At 31.4% G+C, this 17759-nt stretch overlaps 1 protein-coding gene across 1 annotated transcript in view; it reads left to right on the top strand.

The window, feature by feature from the left end:
- Positions 1-17759, top strand: part of arid5b (AT-rich interaction domain 5B) — a 158726-nt gene that overhangs the window by 96531 nt on the left and 44436 nt on the right. The window contains exons 5-6 of the mRNA XM_051124509.1: positions 9434-9555; positions 13869-14079. Of these exons, the coding sequence (XP_050980466.1) occupies positions 9434-9555; positions 13869-14079 (333 nt within the window). The remainder of the gene's footprint in view (positions 1-9433; positions 9556-13868; positions 14080-17759) is intronic.

Raw genomic sequence — 17759 nt, 5'->3', positions numbered from 1 at the left:
ATCGGTTAATAAGTGTTGGAAACTTTTATATTGACAGCTTTGGGACTTTTATTTTGACATCGGGTTTTTAACTATTGAATGCTTTGTTTTAGGAACATTCATGAACATAATTTTAGTGCTGTGCAATGATTAACTGCGATTAAAAGTTTTTGTTTACATAATATATATGTGTGTACTGTGTATATTTATTATGTATATATTAATACACACACACAAGCATGGATATATCTAAAAAAAAATGTTAAATATATTTATATATAATATTAATTACATCAATAAAAATATATACATGTAAATGCACATAAATATATTTCCAGAATATATTTTGTATGTGTGTGTATTTATATATACATAATAAATATACACAGTATACACATATATTTATGTAAACGAAAACTTTTATTTTGGATGCAATTAATCGTGATTAATCGTTTGACAGCACTACTTAATGTCTTTATTTTGAAAAATACTATAGCAGGATTTCAAAAGCAAAAGTTTATTTTACAGATTCCTTTTTTTTTAAATAAAGTTCAAATTAATTTATATCGATTTATTTTAGAAATTATTTTTTGTTATGTAAATATGCAAAATCTTATAGAAATTAATACTTTTATTTAGCGAGGATGCTTGAAATTGTTTCAAAGTGATGATAAAGACATTTATAATGTTACAAAAAAAAATTATATTTCAGATAAATGCTGTTTTTCTGAACTTTCTGTTCATCAAAGAAAAAATTTTCTGAGCTGTTTTCAACATCATCATAATAATAAATGTTTTCTGAGCAGCAAATCTGAATATTAGAATGATTTCTGAAGAATCGTATGACTGGAGTAATGCTGCTAAAATTTAGCTTTGAAATCAAAGGAATAAATTACATTTTAAAATATATTCAAATAGAAAAAGTTATTTTAAATAGTAAAATTGTACTGTTTTTGCTGTACTTTGGATCAAATAAATGAGCAGAAGAAATTTCTTTAAAAAAACATGAAAAATCTTACTGTTCAAAAACTTTTGACTGGTAGTGTATATTGCTGTATATCTGCAGCAACCATTAAAATATAGCTAGCGAACACTAAATAGTACAGAATTTACATTTTTGGCCATTTATTGGCCATAAAAAAGTGACTGTAAAGCTGTAAAACCACTGTATGTGTGAACAGGCCATGAGAGAGAGCCAAGGAGAACAGTCCTGAGTAACAGATTTGTTGCTCTGATCTGTAAATTATTGATATGAATGTGTCTGTCATATATGTGCTCATATAATCCAGTTACCTCACTGACGTGCGGCGAGAGGTTATGAATGGAAGTGCAGCTGGATGATGACGAAAACATGGGCGGGACTACACTGACAGAAGTTGGCTTACAGCCCCTCTGTCTTTCTGCAGAATGAAAGCAGCAGGTTTCCTAGCAGCAGAGTTTATCAGCTGGACGTGTGCCAGGACACACAGGTCATGTGATGAGCGCGACCTTTCAGCAGAGTCTAGCTCTTCTACAGCAGTCAGATATGTCAAACTCAGTGAACATCACTGTTAGACTATTGCCACATTGGCAGAATATTGTAGTTTATATTAAAAATAAATAAATAATTTATATTGTTTATTATGGTTTTAGTAGTTTTGTCATTTTATTAGTTCTTGTGTGTATGTGTGTGTGTGTGTGTGTGTGTGTGTGTGTGTGTGTGTGTGTGCATAATATGTATGTCTAAATTCTTATTATTATTTAGCATTGTTCAAGTGTCAACCAAAAAAAATAAATAAATAATTTGGTTAAAAAAAAAAATATATATATATATATATATATATATATGTGTGTGTGTGTGTGTGTGTGTGTGTATATATATATATATATATATATATACATATATATATTATTTAACATTAATTTTATTTTTAAATACTATTTTTATGGTTTTATGATTGTATTTTATTTATAATTGTTATGATTTTATGATAACCCTAATGAATACAAGTCACAAACCTCGAAAATACAAATTTACTTTAAATCAAAATCAACCCTGTTTACTTTCTTAGTAAATGTCTCTGGTTTTATTTTATGATTCATATGTGCACATTGTAACAAAGCAAACAATGTTTTCCTCTTTTAGACATTTCCTGGGAATATGATTTTCTTAACCAAATCATATTAAGTTTATGCATGTTGATGTAACCACAACCATATGAGCAGGAAATTATAATAATAACCAAAAATATAATTTTCCAATATTTTCCCATTTAATCATATTCTTTCAAATATGCTTGAAAATATAAAGTCAAATCAAAGTCTGTTATTATTTTAGTTATTGTAAACTCTGAAGTTTTATTTATTATATTAAGTTGAATTTATTAAAGTTTATAGTAGTTGTAAACATGCTGTTCAATAATTTGAGCCATGGAATGTGAGTGCGAATATTTTTCCCATACTATACCAAGTGTGTGTGTGTGTGTGTGTGTGTGTGTGTGTGTTTTGGGTAGACGGGTGGACGGGTGTGGGTCTGACTTTGAATGAGACTCTCAGATACAGTTCATTTAATTTGGCTTCCTCTGAAACTTCCATCCACCGCAAATGTTTCAGGCCAAAACTCTGGAGAATCCACAGATATGCTTCAAACGTATTGGCTCAAAGGAAAATGCACGACCACAGGAATGCACAAGCAGATATTTGATCTGCGAGAGACCCCATAGTGCTCTGTAATGACTTTGGAAGAAGGTAGAGAAGCCCTGCTCGGCTTCAAAGCTCTGGCCACCCTTCGGCCCCCAGCACCATGGTAAATGACCTGTTAAAATCCACAGAGAGAAAGCGCAGAGATTACTGGAAACAAAAGCAACTGAGTTGCGGTAATGAGCTTTTGATGTTAGTGACAATGGGAGCTGTCAGTGTAGGGAGAAACAAGAAAAGAAGACGTATAAAGAAGGGGTCATCTGTTCGTTCAATAGAACAGATTTGGTTTACAATACAATGACAGAACTGTTTAGTGGTTAAGCATTATAGGTGTATTTAAAGCATGTAAATAATCACACACATGTATAAACATTCAGTGCATATTACTCATTGACAAGGGTGTTGGACATATGTATCAATTCTAACTTTAAGTTCTAACACTCTTCTTCTGGCTATTTAGGAACACTTAACAGCCAGTTATCTCAAAATGAAACATTATCTCACAATCTCCCAAATACTGGCAGATTCTTCGGCCTGGCTGATATATCGGCCAATCTAGTCCCCATATTGTGCGCAAGAATAAAGGAGAGAGAGAGACAGATCACTGTTGTTATGTCTCATCAGCAGGCTTAGATAGAATCTGGATTCGGGGGGGGAGTCCATGGAATCCTGCAGTGGATTTGGATATAAGAAAAATAATTAAATAAATAATGACAAAAATATATTATTATTATTGCACAGCTGAATATACTTCTTCAAGTATAAAATGAATAATAATAATAATAAAATTTAAACAAAAACTTGGACAAAAAATAAATTAAATAAATAATAAAATAAAATAAATAAATAAATAATGACAAAAATATATTATTATTGCACAGTAGAATATACTTCTTTAAGTATAAAATGAATAATAATAATAATAATAATAATAATAATAATAATACAATTTAAACAGTTAACTTGGCCAAAAAATAAAAACAAAAATTACATGTTAATTTGGTTTGGCTTGATCTTAAAAGAGTAACTAAATTATTATGTTTATTATCTGTATGTATGTATATTAGTGCTGTCATATTTAAACTGTGTATATTTAAATACATATAAATACGCATGTACAGTACGTGTGTATATGTATGTGTGCGTGTGTGTGTATACATGTACTGTATGTATATTAGTGCAGTCAAATCGATTAATCACATCCAAAATGAAAGTTTGTTTTTACTTAATATATTGTGAGTACTGTGAATATTTATATGTATATATAAATACACACATACATGTGTATATATATATATATATATACATATATATATACACATATATACACATATGTGTGTGTGTGTGTGTGTGTGTGTGTGTGTGTATGTGTATTTGTGCTGTCAAATAGATTAATCGTGATTAATCGCATCCGCATTTACATACTGTGTGAGTACTATTTATATGTATATATACATACGCACACATACAAATGTATGTGTTTAAGAAATATTTACTTTTATTTTGGATGCAATTAATTTTGATTAATCAATTGGACAGCACTTATATATTACATATTATAGTATAAAAAGGTTTTAAATGGACCAAAGAGCTAATACAAAAAATAACTGTTACAATTTAATCATTTTTAGTTTCATTTTGATGATCAAATGACGGACTGCATTTTCTAAACACTAAACATTTGAATGTTAGTCAAATGTTTTTTAAATTAACGTTAATTAAAAAGCTTTTTAAATGTGATATAATGTTAGTTTTTACTGTATTTCTGATTTAAAAAAATATATGCAGCCTGAACATAAGTGACTTATTTGAAAAATTCTTACCATCCCCAAACTTTTAAATATCAGTGTATATATTAAATAAATAATAAACCAATAAACTTATTGTTTGTTATTTATAATACAAAAATGGGAATGATGTGCTCATATTAGAGAGCTCAATGCAGGATAACAAGCGTGAAGTAAAGGAGCTAATGTACTCTGGCAATCATGAGTAATACATTACTCACAGGACTGGAATTCAAATGATTGTGATGTGGGGTGGAAGCTAAAAAAGGAAGAATCGGCAAATGCGAATCCCGTTTGAGTGAATTAGTCTAAGAAACAAAGGAAAAGTGACATTTAAGCGAGAAGCGGCCTTATTTCCTCAATAAACGTAAGCCTTTCCTCCGCCGAGCCCACGGATGCCTGCGCAAATGTGTTTGTCATGGCCACAGCAGCCAAGTAAACAACCTGCCTGTTGCCAAGGTGACAAAAAGGCTTCTTACATAAATGTTTATTTATGAACAAATGGACTCATTTGATGCGCCGTTTCTCTGACCCCACTGCTGCATGCGCCAAATTTGATGAAAAAAGGCGGCGCCTTGAGAAAAGAACCCAAAAATACCCATAAAATACGCTCTTCTCCAGCTGATTAGTTAATGCTTTCTTTTCTGTTCTCAAAGCAGATCGAGTTGCCAGTTTGAGCGTTGTTGGAGGATCAAGTGTAGCATTGTGGCCGTAGCCTCGGGCCCTGCATAACCTTGACGATGATTTAATCATCAGCGCACGTGGAATGCAGTGGCGGCTGACCTCGCTGAACCTGTGCTCGAGAGCACCTGTCCCGGTGTCAGAAGCTCCGCCTGCCTCTCGCTGCTCTGAGTTTGAACTCTCGCTTGTGCTTGTCGTTTTTCAGCTTGATGCTGGTGATGCTTTCATGGCATTCATCAGGTGCACAATGGGCTTTTAGAAACTAGAAATGTGAAACATTTGATTTTCCTTAACCCTGAAAGACTTTTCACTCAGCAGCGTGGGCATCAGGTGATATATCAGTAGATTGATAAACAGGTAGTTTATTATAAGTCACAAAAGAAACTTGATAGGTCATTGCATGCTGTCTGGCAGACGGTTTTCTGTCTGCACATTCTTAAATAAATGCACTTAAACGGCCCATTACATACAAATGATGTCAAAATGAATGTCTTAATGTAAATATTCACAGCCAGTTATGTTTGATTTGCATTGATACAGTATACTGGATCCATGCATTAGGTCTTAGAGTAGGGCTGGGTTTTGCGATTTGATTCAATATGTTATTTTGGGTATATATCAGTTACAGTACATGGCAAATATTCTCAAGAAAAAATATCTTTCAACTAATACTGTAAAATATGGATGAGAGTCAGGAGTCATTTGGTACTACATTTCTATAATATTGAAGGTTAAATTATAATATTAAACTAAATTAAAAGTTAACTTTAACTTTAAGTCCTGGTTTCACAAACAGGGCTTAGACTAAGCCAAGATTAGGCCATATAGGACATTTAAGTGATTTTTATAAACGTGCCTTAGCAAAAACCTTACTGTTGTCCATCTTGAGACAAAACAAAGGCACCAACATATTTTTAGATGAGTCAGTGTAACTTTTTAGTCTGGGACTAGGCTTAAGCCTTGTCTGTGCAAATGGGGGTAAATTACATATTTATATTTCTACTTAATTTTAATTTTAATTTTTTTCATTTCTGGCATAAAAACTTGACGGATTCAAACAAATATTGAACAGTAAAAAAAAAAAGTATTTAGCAAAATGCTCCTCTCTAGAGTTAATTTTTCTAGCTTACTAATGAGTTTATCGTCACAGAATATGTTTTTTTTAATGGAAATATTTAGGTAAATGTGACGTTACATGACATTGTTTACAAGCTGTTATATTAACGTCTTTCAGCAGTTGAAACACTGATTAAACGATTATGTGAGACAGTATATGGATTTCTTTTAGTTGTACTCCTTCTTTTAACATACCTTCGGATGTCCATTCATGTTTATTTTGTGCTATAACTAGTATTAAAGTGGAGTAGATGATCAGTTCACAGTTCACTGAGGTGCTACAGCAATCTGTCACTCGACATTAAACAGCGTAAAAACGGCATTTATTATTTGAATATTGTAATAAAATGGACAGAATTTGAAATCAGAGACTTTGCTTCATATTAAAAGTAGTGCTGGCAAGCGATTAATCATGATTAATTGCATCCAAAATAAAAGTTTTGGTTTACATAATATATGTGTATACTGTGTATGTTTATTATGTGTAGAAATATACACACATACAGTATATATTTTGAAAATATTTACATGTTTATATTTAAATTCATATAATTGATATTATATATAAATATTTTTTAATATATAAATATTTTCCTAAATATTTACATGCATGTGTGTGTATTTATATATACATAATAAATGTACTCTGTACACACATATATATTATGTAAACAAAAACGTTTATTTTGGATGCAATTAATCGCTTGTCAGCACTAATAAAAGTAACAAAGCACAAAGCTTATTGCAATTTATTGGATAGAAGGTGTGCTACAATGTTCCATTTATTAACTGAAAACTGATTAGACTAATCGATTCTTGGGATTTAAGAATAAATATCGTTTCATAAAAATTTAAATTGATTCAAATCGAGAAATCAATATTTTTATCCAGCCCTATAGTGTTTTTAATGTTAATCAAACCACAAAAGTAAAAGTGAAAATCAGTCACTGCTCTTGACTGAATCACGTTTGCAGCTTTAATAGGAATTGTTGCAATTTTAATTAATACAGTGAACACTATACAGTGTTTTATTTTACATTTGATTACTTTATTCAAGTTCTATAGTATTTCTTACATATGTTAGTTAGATAGACGTACTTGAAAAAACTAAAGCATTCTTTGTTTCATTTTGAATCTTAGTTCTTTTGTACTCGTCTTCAGTAAGCTTTTTATATTAGTTAGGCTAGTATTAGTTTTTGCTTTGATGTCAAAATTGGTGTCAAGAGTTATGAAATTGTAATGGTATATGAAAATTTGGTATTGTAACAACCTTAAGCAAAAATAACTGTTTTGTAAAAATATTTCACAGCAATACCTAGGGTAGGGCGAAAAAAATAAAGTCTCTTCTTTTTCAGAATGTTTGATACCAATTTTGACCATTTAAAAAAAAAAATTGACATATAATTAGTCAGCTTCAAAATGTAAGCACACAATGATTACAAAAACTAACATTCTCTATTAAAGGAACGCTCCACTTTTTTTGAAAATAGGCTCATTTTCCAACTCCCCTAAAGTTAAACAGTTGAGTTTTAACGTTTTCGAATCTATTCAGCCGATCTCCGGGTCAGGCGGTAGCACTTTTAGCATAGCTTAGCATAGATCATTGAATCAGATTAGACTGTTAGCATCTCGCTCAAAAATGACCAAAGAGTTTCTACGTTTAAAAAAAACCCCTCTATACTCTGTTCCCAGATTCTCTATTAAATGGCAAGTTCTGTCATAAAACTCTAGATGGCGCAGGCTGATGGGTCGTTAACGCAAACTGACGATATTTACATCGTTAAGCTACTTGGCACAAGCAGCCAATGAGCTTGCTGCTTTACATTTAAATGGCTGGTTATCATCCACTAGAGCATTTCGCAGCATGCTTGCAGAGTTCCTCTGAAACCCTCCACCTCCCCAGCTCCACCTGTATAGATCTGCTATGAGTTATTATATGTGCTATTTGTGCAGCAGCAGTATGTCTTAAATACTCACAGCAGCGTATCGGAATATGTATTTGCAGTAGCAAGTTTCTGTACTTGTTTTGCAGCAGCAGCAATAATCTACAACAGCAATAACCAACAGCAGCATAGCAGATCTATTCTGCCAAGACCAAATACATTAACATTGTCATTTAGAGAGTTGTCATGATAGAAATCTGCTTAATAAAAAAAGTTCTATCCTAAGTGCACAATTGGTCAACATGGTGTAACTTTAAAGCAGATTCAGTCAAGGTAATACATTCGATATTCGATAAAACTGGAAAAAATCGACCAGCCCTAGCAATAACATAGAAGTATTGCTTTTGCAACTATTTTTGGTTTTGCAAAAAACCTTTCAGTAAGCTTTTTCATTGTTGTTGTTGTTGTTGTTGTTAGTGTGAAGAACATTTAAATAATCTGAAGGATCTTTTTTCTTCTATAAAGAACATTTTGTGCATTGGAAAGGTTTTTTGGTTCATGGAACCATGGATGCCAAACAAAGAACCTTTATTTTTAAGAGCATAGAAATATGACCTTCAAAAAAAAAAAAAAGTGGAGAAGTGGCACATGCCTCATGTCATGTGGAAAGTTGGATTGTTAGGGAATATCTAACACAACACGAGTGAGCAAATAACGACAGAATTTTTATTTTTGGATGAACAAATCTTTTAAGGCTGACCCAGTTGCACCTCACTCTCAGCTGTTTTATTTTGAGCCGTGATGATGACGTATTAGTGATTTTATTCATTTGCCCTTCAGCTTCTGTTTGAGTTTTGCGGGTGTTGACACATCCTGTCATTCTGCGAATTGTTTTACCATTACAATGTGTGTTATCCAACATTCTTGCTTGGAGGCCAATATAATGATGAAAATGATGTGGAACTGATGATCAAGAACGCCTGTAACAGTGACAGACAGCATTTTGACCTTTTCTTAGGATAATTAAGTCCTGAGTGCCATTCAATGTAAAAATATCCAGAATGAAGGAGGGTGATATATAATTTAAAGCAATGTAAGTCACTGGAATGGCTCCAGGGATCACTTGTCAAGCCGCCAATTGGTGGAACAATGCTGGCTGTAGTGTATGTGTGTCGGGTGCGAACGTGGCTTATCTGTTGTCATGTTTCCCTATTTGTGCTATAGTGCAGTGAGCAGATGTCAGTGGTCGGGTTATGGGTGCATTATGGCTGTCAGTCGCCTCTCTAACTGCTCTTCTCCTGTCCACAGCACCCAACCTGAAGGGCCGGCCCCGGAAGAAGAAGCTCTCCATCTCCCAGCGGCGAGACTCGCATGGGCAAGGCGGTACGGCCAGAGAGACCAACGGCGTGGAGGGCAAGTCTCTTGTCAAGGTAGGGCTGTAGAAATACACGGATCACAAATTACGAGAGAAATTTTTCTCACAAAGCCAGGTTTTTGACTATCAGCATAAGGTCTGGTGCACTTTGCAAAAGTGAGACAAGAGGAGACTGTGTGACCATCATGCACTGCAGTTTCCAGGAATGTTTGTGTAGGAAATACTATAGAAATCAGTAGAAACTGCTGAAAAAAAGAACAATAAACTAAGTTTTACATACATTTTACAGTAAATTAAAATATTTTAATTTCTAAGTGTATAAATTAGAAATTTGTTTTATAATGCTTACTAAATAAAATAATTAACTTGATATACTGCTGATAAAATAATTAACCTGATATATTAAAGGTACAGTTTAGAACAAAAATGAAATAAAATAATAATACAGATAAAAATAATATAATTATGGATTTCTTTTGAAAACTGCTAAAAAAAAGAACTGTATACTGGTTCATAAATTATTTACATTTATAATATATTGATATTAAATAATACTGAATAAAAAAGAAAATAATTAATAAAATAAACTAATATACTGCTATGAAAGCTGGATAATTTTGAACAAAAATGAAATAATGAAATAACTATGAAGGTAAAAAGTAATTTTACATGAATTCATGAATTAGTTAGATATTTTAATTTATAATAAACTAATATTTTATCATACTAAACAAAAACATTTATTAAATTAATTAATAAAATAAACTAATATACTGCTATAAAAGCTGTAATGAAAAAATAAAATAATTATTAAGGTAAAAGTAATTTTGCCTGAGTTTTCATTAATTAATTAAATATTTTAATTTATAATTAATTGATATTATATAATACTGAATAAAAAATGTAAAGTTAATTTAAAAAATACTATACTACTATAGAAGCTGGATAATTTAGAAAATAAATAAATAATAAAATAATAATAAAGGAGAAAATAATAGTTTATTTATTTTCAAATCTGCTATAAAAGAACAGTCTGGTTGAAAACCTTAATTTTACATGAGTTTTCGTGTATATATGAATTAATTAAATATTTTAATTTCTTATGAACTGATATTATATCATACTAAATAAAAACATTAAATTAATTAACAATATAAACTAATATACTGCTATAAAAGCTGTATAATTTAGAACAAAAATAATTATAAAGGTAAAAAGTAATTTTGCATGAGTTTTCATTAATTAGTTGATATATTGATATATAAATTGATATATATTACTAAAAAGAAAAGTTAAATTAATTAATAAAATAAACTAATATACTGCCATAAAAGCTGGATATTTCAGAACAAAAATGAAACAATAAAATAATTATAAAGGTAAAAAGTAATTTTACATGGGTTTTCATGAATTCATGACTAAATTCACTATTTTAATTTATAATTGATATTATGTAATACCAAATTAAAAAGTGAAATCGATTAATAAAATTAAGAAATATACTGATATAGAAGCTGGATAATTCAAAACAAAAGCTAAATAATAAAATGAAAAAGTAAAAGAAATAGTTTATCACTTTTGAAAACTGCTATAAAAGAACAGTATACTGGCTCAAAACCTTAATTTTACAAGCGTTTTCATTAATTCATGAATTAATTAAATATTAATGCATATTTAATATATAAAAAATTATATTATGCAGTACTAAATAAAAAAGTAAAATGAATTAATAAAATAAATCAATATACTGCTGTAGAAGCTGAATAATTTAGAACTAAATTAAATAATAAAATAATAATAAAGAAGAAAAATAATAGTTCTTCTGAAAAATGAAAATTGCTATAAAATGACAGTATACTGGTTTTGTTTTAAATGAATTAATTAATGAACTTATTATCAGCTTCCAATATCATCCAGTGTAAATCATTTAAAAAAAAAAAACTCAAAATATATATACATGTCATCTTTCATTTTCTGCTTGGCTTTAAGTGCAGAATTTTAGTTATGGGTAGCTTAGCCTCGGTTTCAATCCATCAATCTGAAGCACTTTCTCCCCTCCTCCACTTGTTTGCCATTTAGCGTTACTGTTTCTTCAGTTTCCCATGTTTGACTAATGGGCTCCAATTGTTTTTCTTCTTGTTATTTTATCAACCTTTGCCCTTACATGTCATTTCCTGTCCATTCTCTTGCCAGCATGAGGGCAGTGTTTTATGATCTCCCTCGTCTGGATGAATATTTGTCCAGCAAAACAGCAGCTAATTCACTCCAGCTTTGTTGAGAGCCTTGAAAACATGCTGTGATCTAAACTGGCCCTGGCTGTGATATGATCTAATGTGGTTCAAGGTCTTTCAGGACCCCATCAGCTGCTTTACTCAAAATGGGAATCTTTAGCTTACAACTCAATTTTAATTTAAGGAGTCATGATCCTCTATGGAACACCACTGGGGTGTAAATCTTTGCTGTGCAACAAAAGAACTGTATAACTGCCTCAGGAGCAAAAAAAATGAACTGTAATTAAAAAATAAAGGGTTTTTTTGTCTTGCAGTTGCTTCTATATGATACAGAACAAGCACACATATACTTCAAAAAGCATGTTATACTGCTTCCAGGGATTGTTTGGTTTATGTCAGCGTAACCCAATGCTTCAGCATTTCTTTCTTTGATTTTTTTTTTTGTATTTGTTCACATATTCCACTGGCCTTGATAACTCCTTTTGGAAAATAAATGCTCTTGATTATCGAGAACAGATGGCTAAACAGACGTGTGTGGGCCAGTGATGACTGCAGCATGTGACAGCATGGTGGGGCATGAAACTGTAAAACTGACTCCAGAACAGTTCTCAGGCACTCACTCCTGGGTCAGAACAGCTATTTTAAGTGTTAGAGAGCTTGCAGTGGTATTGAGGAAATGCACAGCATCTATTTTTAAGCCACATATTTTTTCCCCCCCGGAATTGAAAACAATCAGGATGTAAACCAGCGGTTTTCAGCTGGTGGTTTGCAGGTTTTGATTTTCTTCTGAGGAAAAAAAAAACTTTGATTGGTATTTGTTTTTTTTTATATATATATATATATATATATATATATACACACACACACTACCAGTCAAAAGTTTTTGGACAATAAGATTTATTTGCATTTATCTGAGCAAAAATACAGCAATAGCAGTAATATTATAAAATATTTTTACTATTTAAAATAACTGTTTTCTATTTGAATATATCTTAAAATGTAATTTATTCCTGTGATCAAAGCTACATTTTCAGCATCATTATTCCAGTCTTCAGTGTCACATGATCCTTCAGAAATCATTCGAATAAGTTGATTTGCTGTGCAAGAAACATTTTTTTATTATTGTTATAAATATTTAAAACAGTTGAGTACATTTTTTCAGGATTCCTTGATGAATAGTATGATCTAAAGATCAGCATTTATCTGAAATAAAAAGCTTTTACATTATCTTACATTATACACTGTACCATTCAAAAGCTTGGAGCCAGTTTTCTTTTGAATTCAGCAAATTGACCTGAAAAAAATTTATTCAGCTGTTTTCAACATAATAATAATAACAATAAATGTTTTTTGAGCAGCAAATCAGAATATTAGAATGATTTCTGAAGGATCATGTGACTGGAGTAATGATGCTAAAAATTGCTTTTAAATCACAGGAATAAATTACATTTTAAAATATATTCAAATGGAAAACAGTTAGTTTAAATAGTAAAAATATTTCACTTTTTTTGCTGTACTTTGGATCAAATAAATGCAAGCAGGTGATTTTTGAAAGATCATGTGACACTAAAGACTGCTGAAAATTCAGCTTTTCGATCTAGAAATAAATTACATTTTAAAATGTATTCAGATAAAAAACAGTTATTTGAAGTTGTAATAATATTTCACAATTTCACTGTATTTTTAATCAAATAAATGCAGCTTTGCTGAGAATAAGACTTTTAAAAAGTTAAAAACATCTTACCGACCCCAAACTGTAGCATACTTCCAAATAGCTTCTTTAAAATAAGATAAATAAACACATTTTTTTGACCCCAATGGCAATTTTTAGGCATGACTCTAGCAAAAAATGCTTAAAACAAGCAAAAACAATACAGTGATGATTATCCTGTTTTAAGGATGTTTTGATGTTATTGGAAAACAAGACAATAATGTTGATTAATAAAATGATTTTTCTTCCAGTGATGAAAAATAAAAGATTCATTCAAAATCACTGATTCAATCACAAGTGAAGCACCACTTGTTGAGAACCACTGATGTAAAAATGATTATCTTTTAATATTCTTCTGATGCAGCTGTGACAGACCAAGCATGCTTTTCAGCATTCTTAAATGTCTTTTTGCTTTTTGGTGTTTAGATGAAGGGGGACTCAAAATCAGGAGTGTCCAAGCCCAGGCACACCAGTAGTGGAAGCAGTTGTAAAAAAGTGACGCTCGAGGATAACCCGAAGGTGGAGACGGGTGAGGAGTGCCGCACAGATGAGCAGGCCTTCCTGGTGGCGCTGTACAAGTACATGAAAGAGAGAAAAACTCCCATTGAGAGGATACCGTACCTGGGCTTCAAACAGAGTAAGTACAGCGTTTTCACCTCCTCAACAACCTGAAAAAAATATGTGTTATTTCCACAAAATTGATGGCATTTGAAAAGTCAAGCATGATGGAAGTATCTCTTTCCCAAAAATGCAAATCCTGTCATAAAGTATTATTCCAAACATAATATTCTTTTTTTTTCCGTGAAGCACAAAAGGGTTTCTTAGGTAGAATGTCCAAAAAGTGTTTCTCCCATACAAGATAGATGATGATTAATACAGTCAAGCTGTATACTAAAGCTCTTAGACCACATTTGTGGTCACGTGTCATGGTGAAAACCAATGGCATTTGCCATTAATTAAGATAAAATGTAATTTTATGTGTCACAGAAGAAAGAAAACAGTGGGTTTGGAAAGACATACGGGATTTTTCATGTCCATTTAATTCACACTAAACATCCTGCAGTGTTCACAGTGACCCAAAACGGTAAAAAAAAAAAGTGAAATTTATGTTTCAAAGTTGCAAAGTAGGTCAACATAATTTAAAGAAAGTACAAATACAATTATTTCCAGGCAGCTCTCCAGGTTCCTTTAATGTAACATTTCCAGCTCTGACCCACTGTGCACAGTGTGAATAAACAAGTAGTTTAATGCCCAGCTCATAAACAAAGTATGCAAGCAATCTATTACTGTCCAAATGCACAAAGCAGAGATTTTATTATTCATAATCTTTCTCCTTGACTTTCAACACAGTTGTCGGTGGAAAAACATTGAATTTCTGCATAAGAATGTGCTTAAGCCACATCCAGCCTGTATTTGGCCATCTCATTGTCGATATATTAGGGCTGTCAAACGATTAATCTCATACAAAATAAAAGTTTGAGTTTGGCTAATATATGTGTGTGTACTGTGTGTAATTATTATGTATGTATGCACACAAATTAATGTGTGTGTATACATATATAAGAAAAAATGTTATGTACAAAATATTTTTATATATAATAGACATGTAATAAAATTATAATAAATACATATGCTTGTAAATATTTCTTAAATATATACATGAATGTGTTTGTATTTATATATACATAATAATTACACACAGTACACACACATATATTGGCCAAACTCAAACTTTTATTTTGTATGCAATTAATCACGATTAATCGTTTGACAGCCCTAACATATTCATGATTTTGCACATTGCTAAATAAAAGATGTTGCAAAAATATCTCAGTCTTGTTAAAAACATTACATTTTTGCATAGGAATATGCATAAGCCACATCCAGACTGTATTTGGTCATCTCATTGTCTATATAACAGGGCTGTAAAATGATTAATCGCGATTAATCGCATACAAAATAAAAGTTTGAGTTTGCCTAATATATGTGTGTGTACTGAGTGTAATTATTATGTATATATAAATACACACAAATTAATGTGTATATATATGAGAAATATGATATTAGTATACAAAACGATTTTATTTATATATAATATAAATTATATAAAAATTATAATGAATACATATGCTTGTATATATTTCTTAAATGTATACATGAATGTGTTTGTATTTATATTTACATAATAATTATACACAGTACACACATATATTAGTCAAACTCAAACTTTTATTTTGTATGCGATTAATCACGATTAATCGTTTGACAGTCCTATTATATATTCATGATTTTGCACATTGCTAAATAAAAGCTGTTTCAAAAATATCTCAGTCTTATTAAAAACATTGAATTTTTGCATAGGAATATGCATAAGCCACATCCAGCCTGTATTTGGCCAACTCACTGTCTATATATTAGGGCTGTCAATCGATTAATCGCGATTAATCGCATACAAAATAAAAGTTTAAGTTTGCCTAATATATATGTGTGTACTGTGTGTAATTATTATGTATATATAAATACACACAAATTAATGTGTATATATAAGAGAAATATGTTATGTACAAAATTATTTTATTTATATATAATATAAATTATATAAAAAAGATAATAAATACATATGCTTGTAAATATTTCTTAAATATATACATGAATGTGTTTGTATTTATATATACATAATAATTATACACAGTACACACACATATATTAGGCAAACTCAAACTTTTATTTTGTATGCGATTAATCACAATTAATCGTTTGACAGTCCTATTATATATTCATGATTTTGCACATTGCTAAATAAAAGCTGTTTCAAAAATATCTCAGTCTTATTAAAAAACACTAGATATGTTTACTGACTGCGAAACCTATTATTTTCATTTTATATACAAGGATCATTTATGGTTATCATGATCAAATAGGAACATATTCGACCTACGTCAAGATGTAGGAGTCTCTGCGTGAGCCCAGAGAGCAGATGAGACGTCCTCTGCCATGTTCTTATTCACACTAGAGACGCTCGTCACTATAAACCTTTTTTTAACCTTGTATAGTGTGACACACACTTTTTGTAGAAGATGATTCACACTTCTATGAAAGCAGTAAGGCAGTGAATCAGGCATCAATCGTCTGGCTTAGAATTGTTATGTGACAAAATTACGTTTTAAAGTTCCTTATCCAACAAGTGATGTTTAATGCCATTTCAACCTAAATTTAAAGGGACAGTTCACTCAAAATTCTGTTTTTTTGTTTTTTTTCACACAAAATGGTAAACAAAAGCTCAACTGAACAAATGTCCACAAATGTAAAATAAAAGAGCCTCCTCAGTACTGATAGCTACCTTTTAGAGGCAGATAAGTTGCAAAGTTGTCCCTTTAAGGGTACTGTACCAGTGACAAGCTGTTGTAGCCCTACAGGTACCATTTTTGCACGTTTTTCAGTAGCATTTGTACTATTACTGATGTATCAAAGTGTCATAAAGATAGCAGCTTTTGGCTGTAAGTTGAATGTCATTCAGACGACTTAAAAACAACTCGCCACGTAACCCGACAGTCCATCAGAAGTAGCTATTGGGAGGAGGCAAAAATCAATACGGCCAGATATGAGAACAGACAAACACCGCTCTTGACAAATGCAGTGGCTTTGTGTGTGTGGCGATTGAATCTTGATTGATTAGTCCCCAGGCAGCAGAGTCCCTCATTAATTTCTGCCGTGCCTTATTCATAAATGTAGCACAGCTCTGCTTCATTAAACTGACACAAATTTATTTAGTTTCATCTTTTTTTTTTTTGTTCTCACTCAGTTTCTAAGAGGCCCCTGCTTAGCATTAGCATTCATATGGCGAAAATTAAACGGCGGGGAATGGATTGTTGACAAGCGTTTCAAGTCATGTTTCAGTTTTAATTTGATGTTCAATTGATTGGATGAATGTGTTAGTATGGCTGTGTTCGGAATGGAATATTAGCATACTATATGCTGCACAGCATACACTACTACACTCTTAGAGGGATAGTTTACACAAAAATGAAAATTCTGTCATTAATTACTCACCCTCATGTCGTCCCAAACCCGTAAAACCTTCGTTCATCTTCAGAACACAAATAAAGATATTTCTGTGATATCGGTAGTTCAGTCGAGAGCTCTCAGATTTCATCAAAAATATCTTCATTTGTGTTCTGAAGATGAACGAGGGTCTATTTTTATTTTTGGGTAAACTATCTCTTTAAAAATAAAGGTTCCAAACTTTCTCAGTGACGTCATGGAAGAACCATTTTGGGTTCCCCAAAGAACCTTTCAGTAAACAGTTCCTAAAAGAAC

Source organism: Labeo rohita, chromosome 12 (assembly GCF_022985175.1).
Source record: "Labeo rohita strain BAU-BD-2019 chromosome 12, IGBB_LRoh.1.0, whole genome shotgun sequence".
NCBI lineage: Eukaryota > Metazoa > Chordata > Actinopteri > Cypriniformes > Cyprinidae > Labeo > Labeo rohita.
The sequence above is the reverse complement of the archived record's forward strand: the minus strand, read 5'-3'. Positions and strand labels throughout refer to the sequence as shown.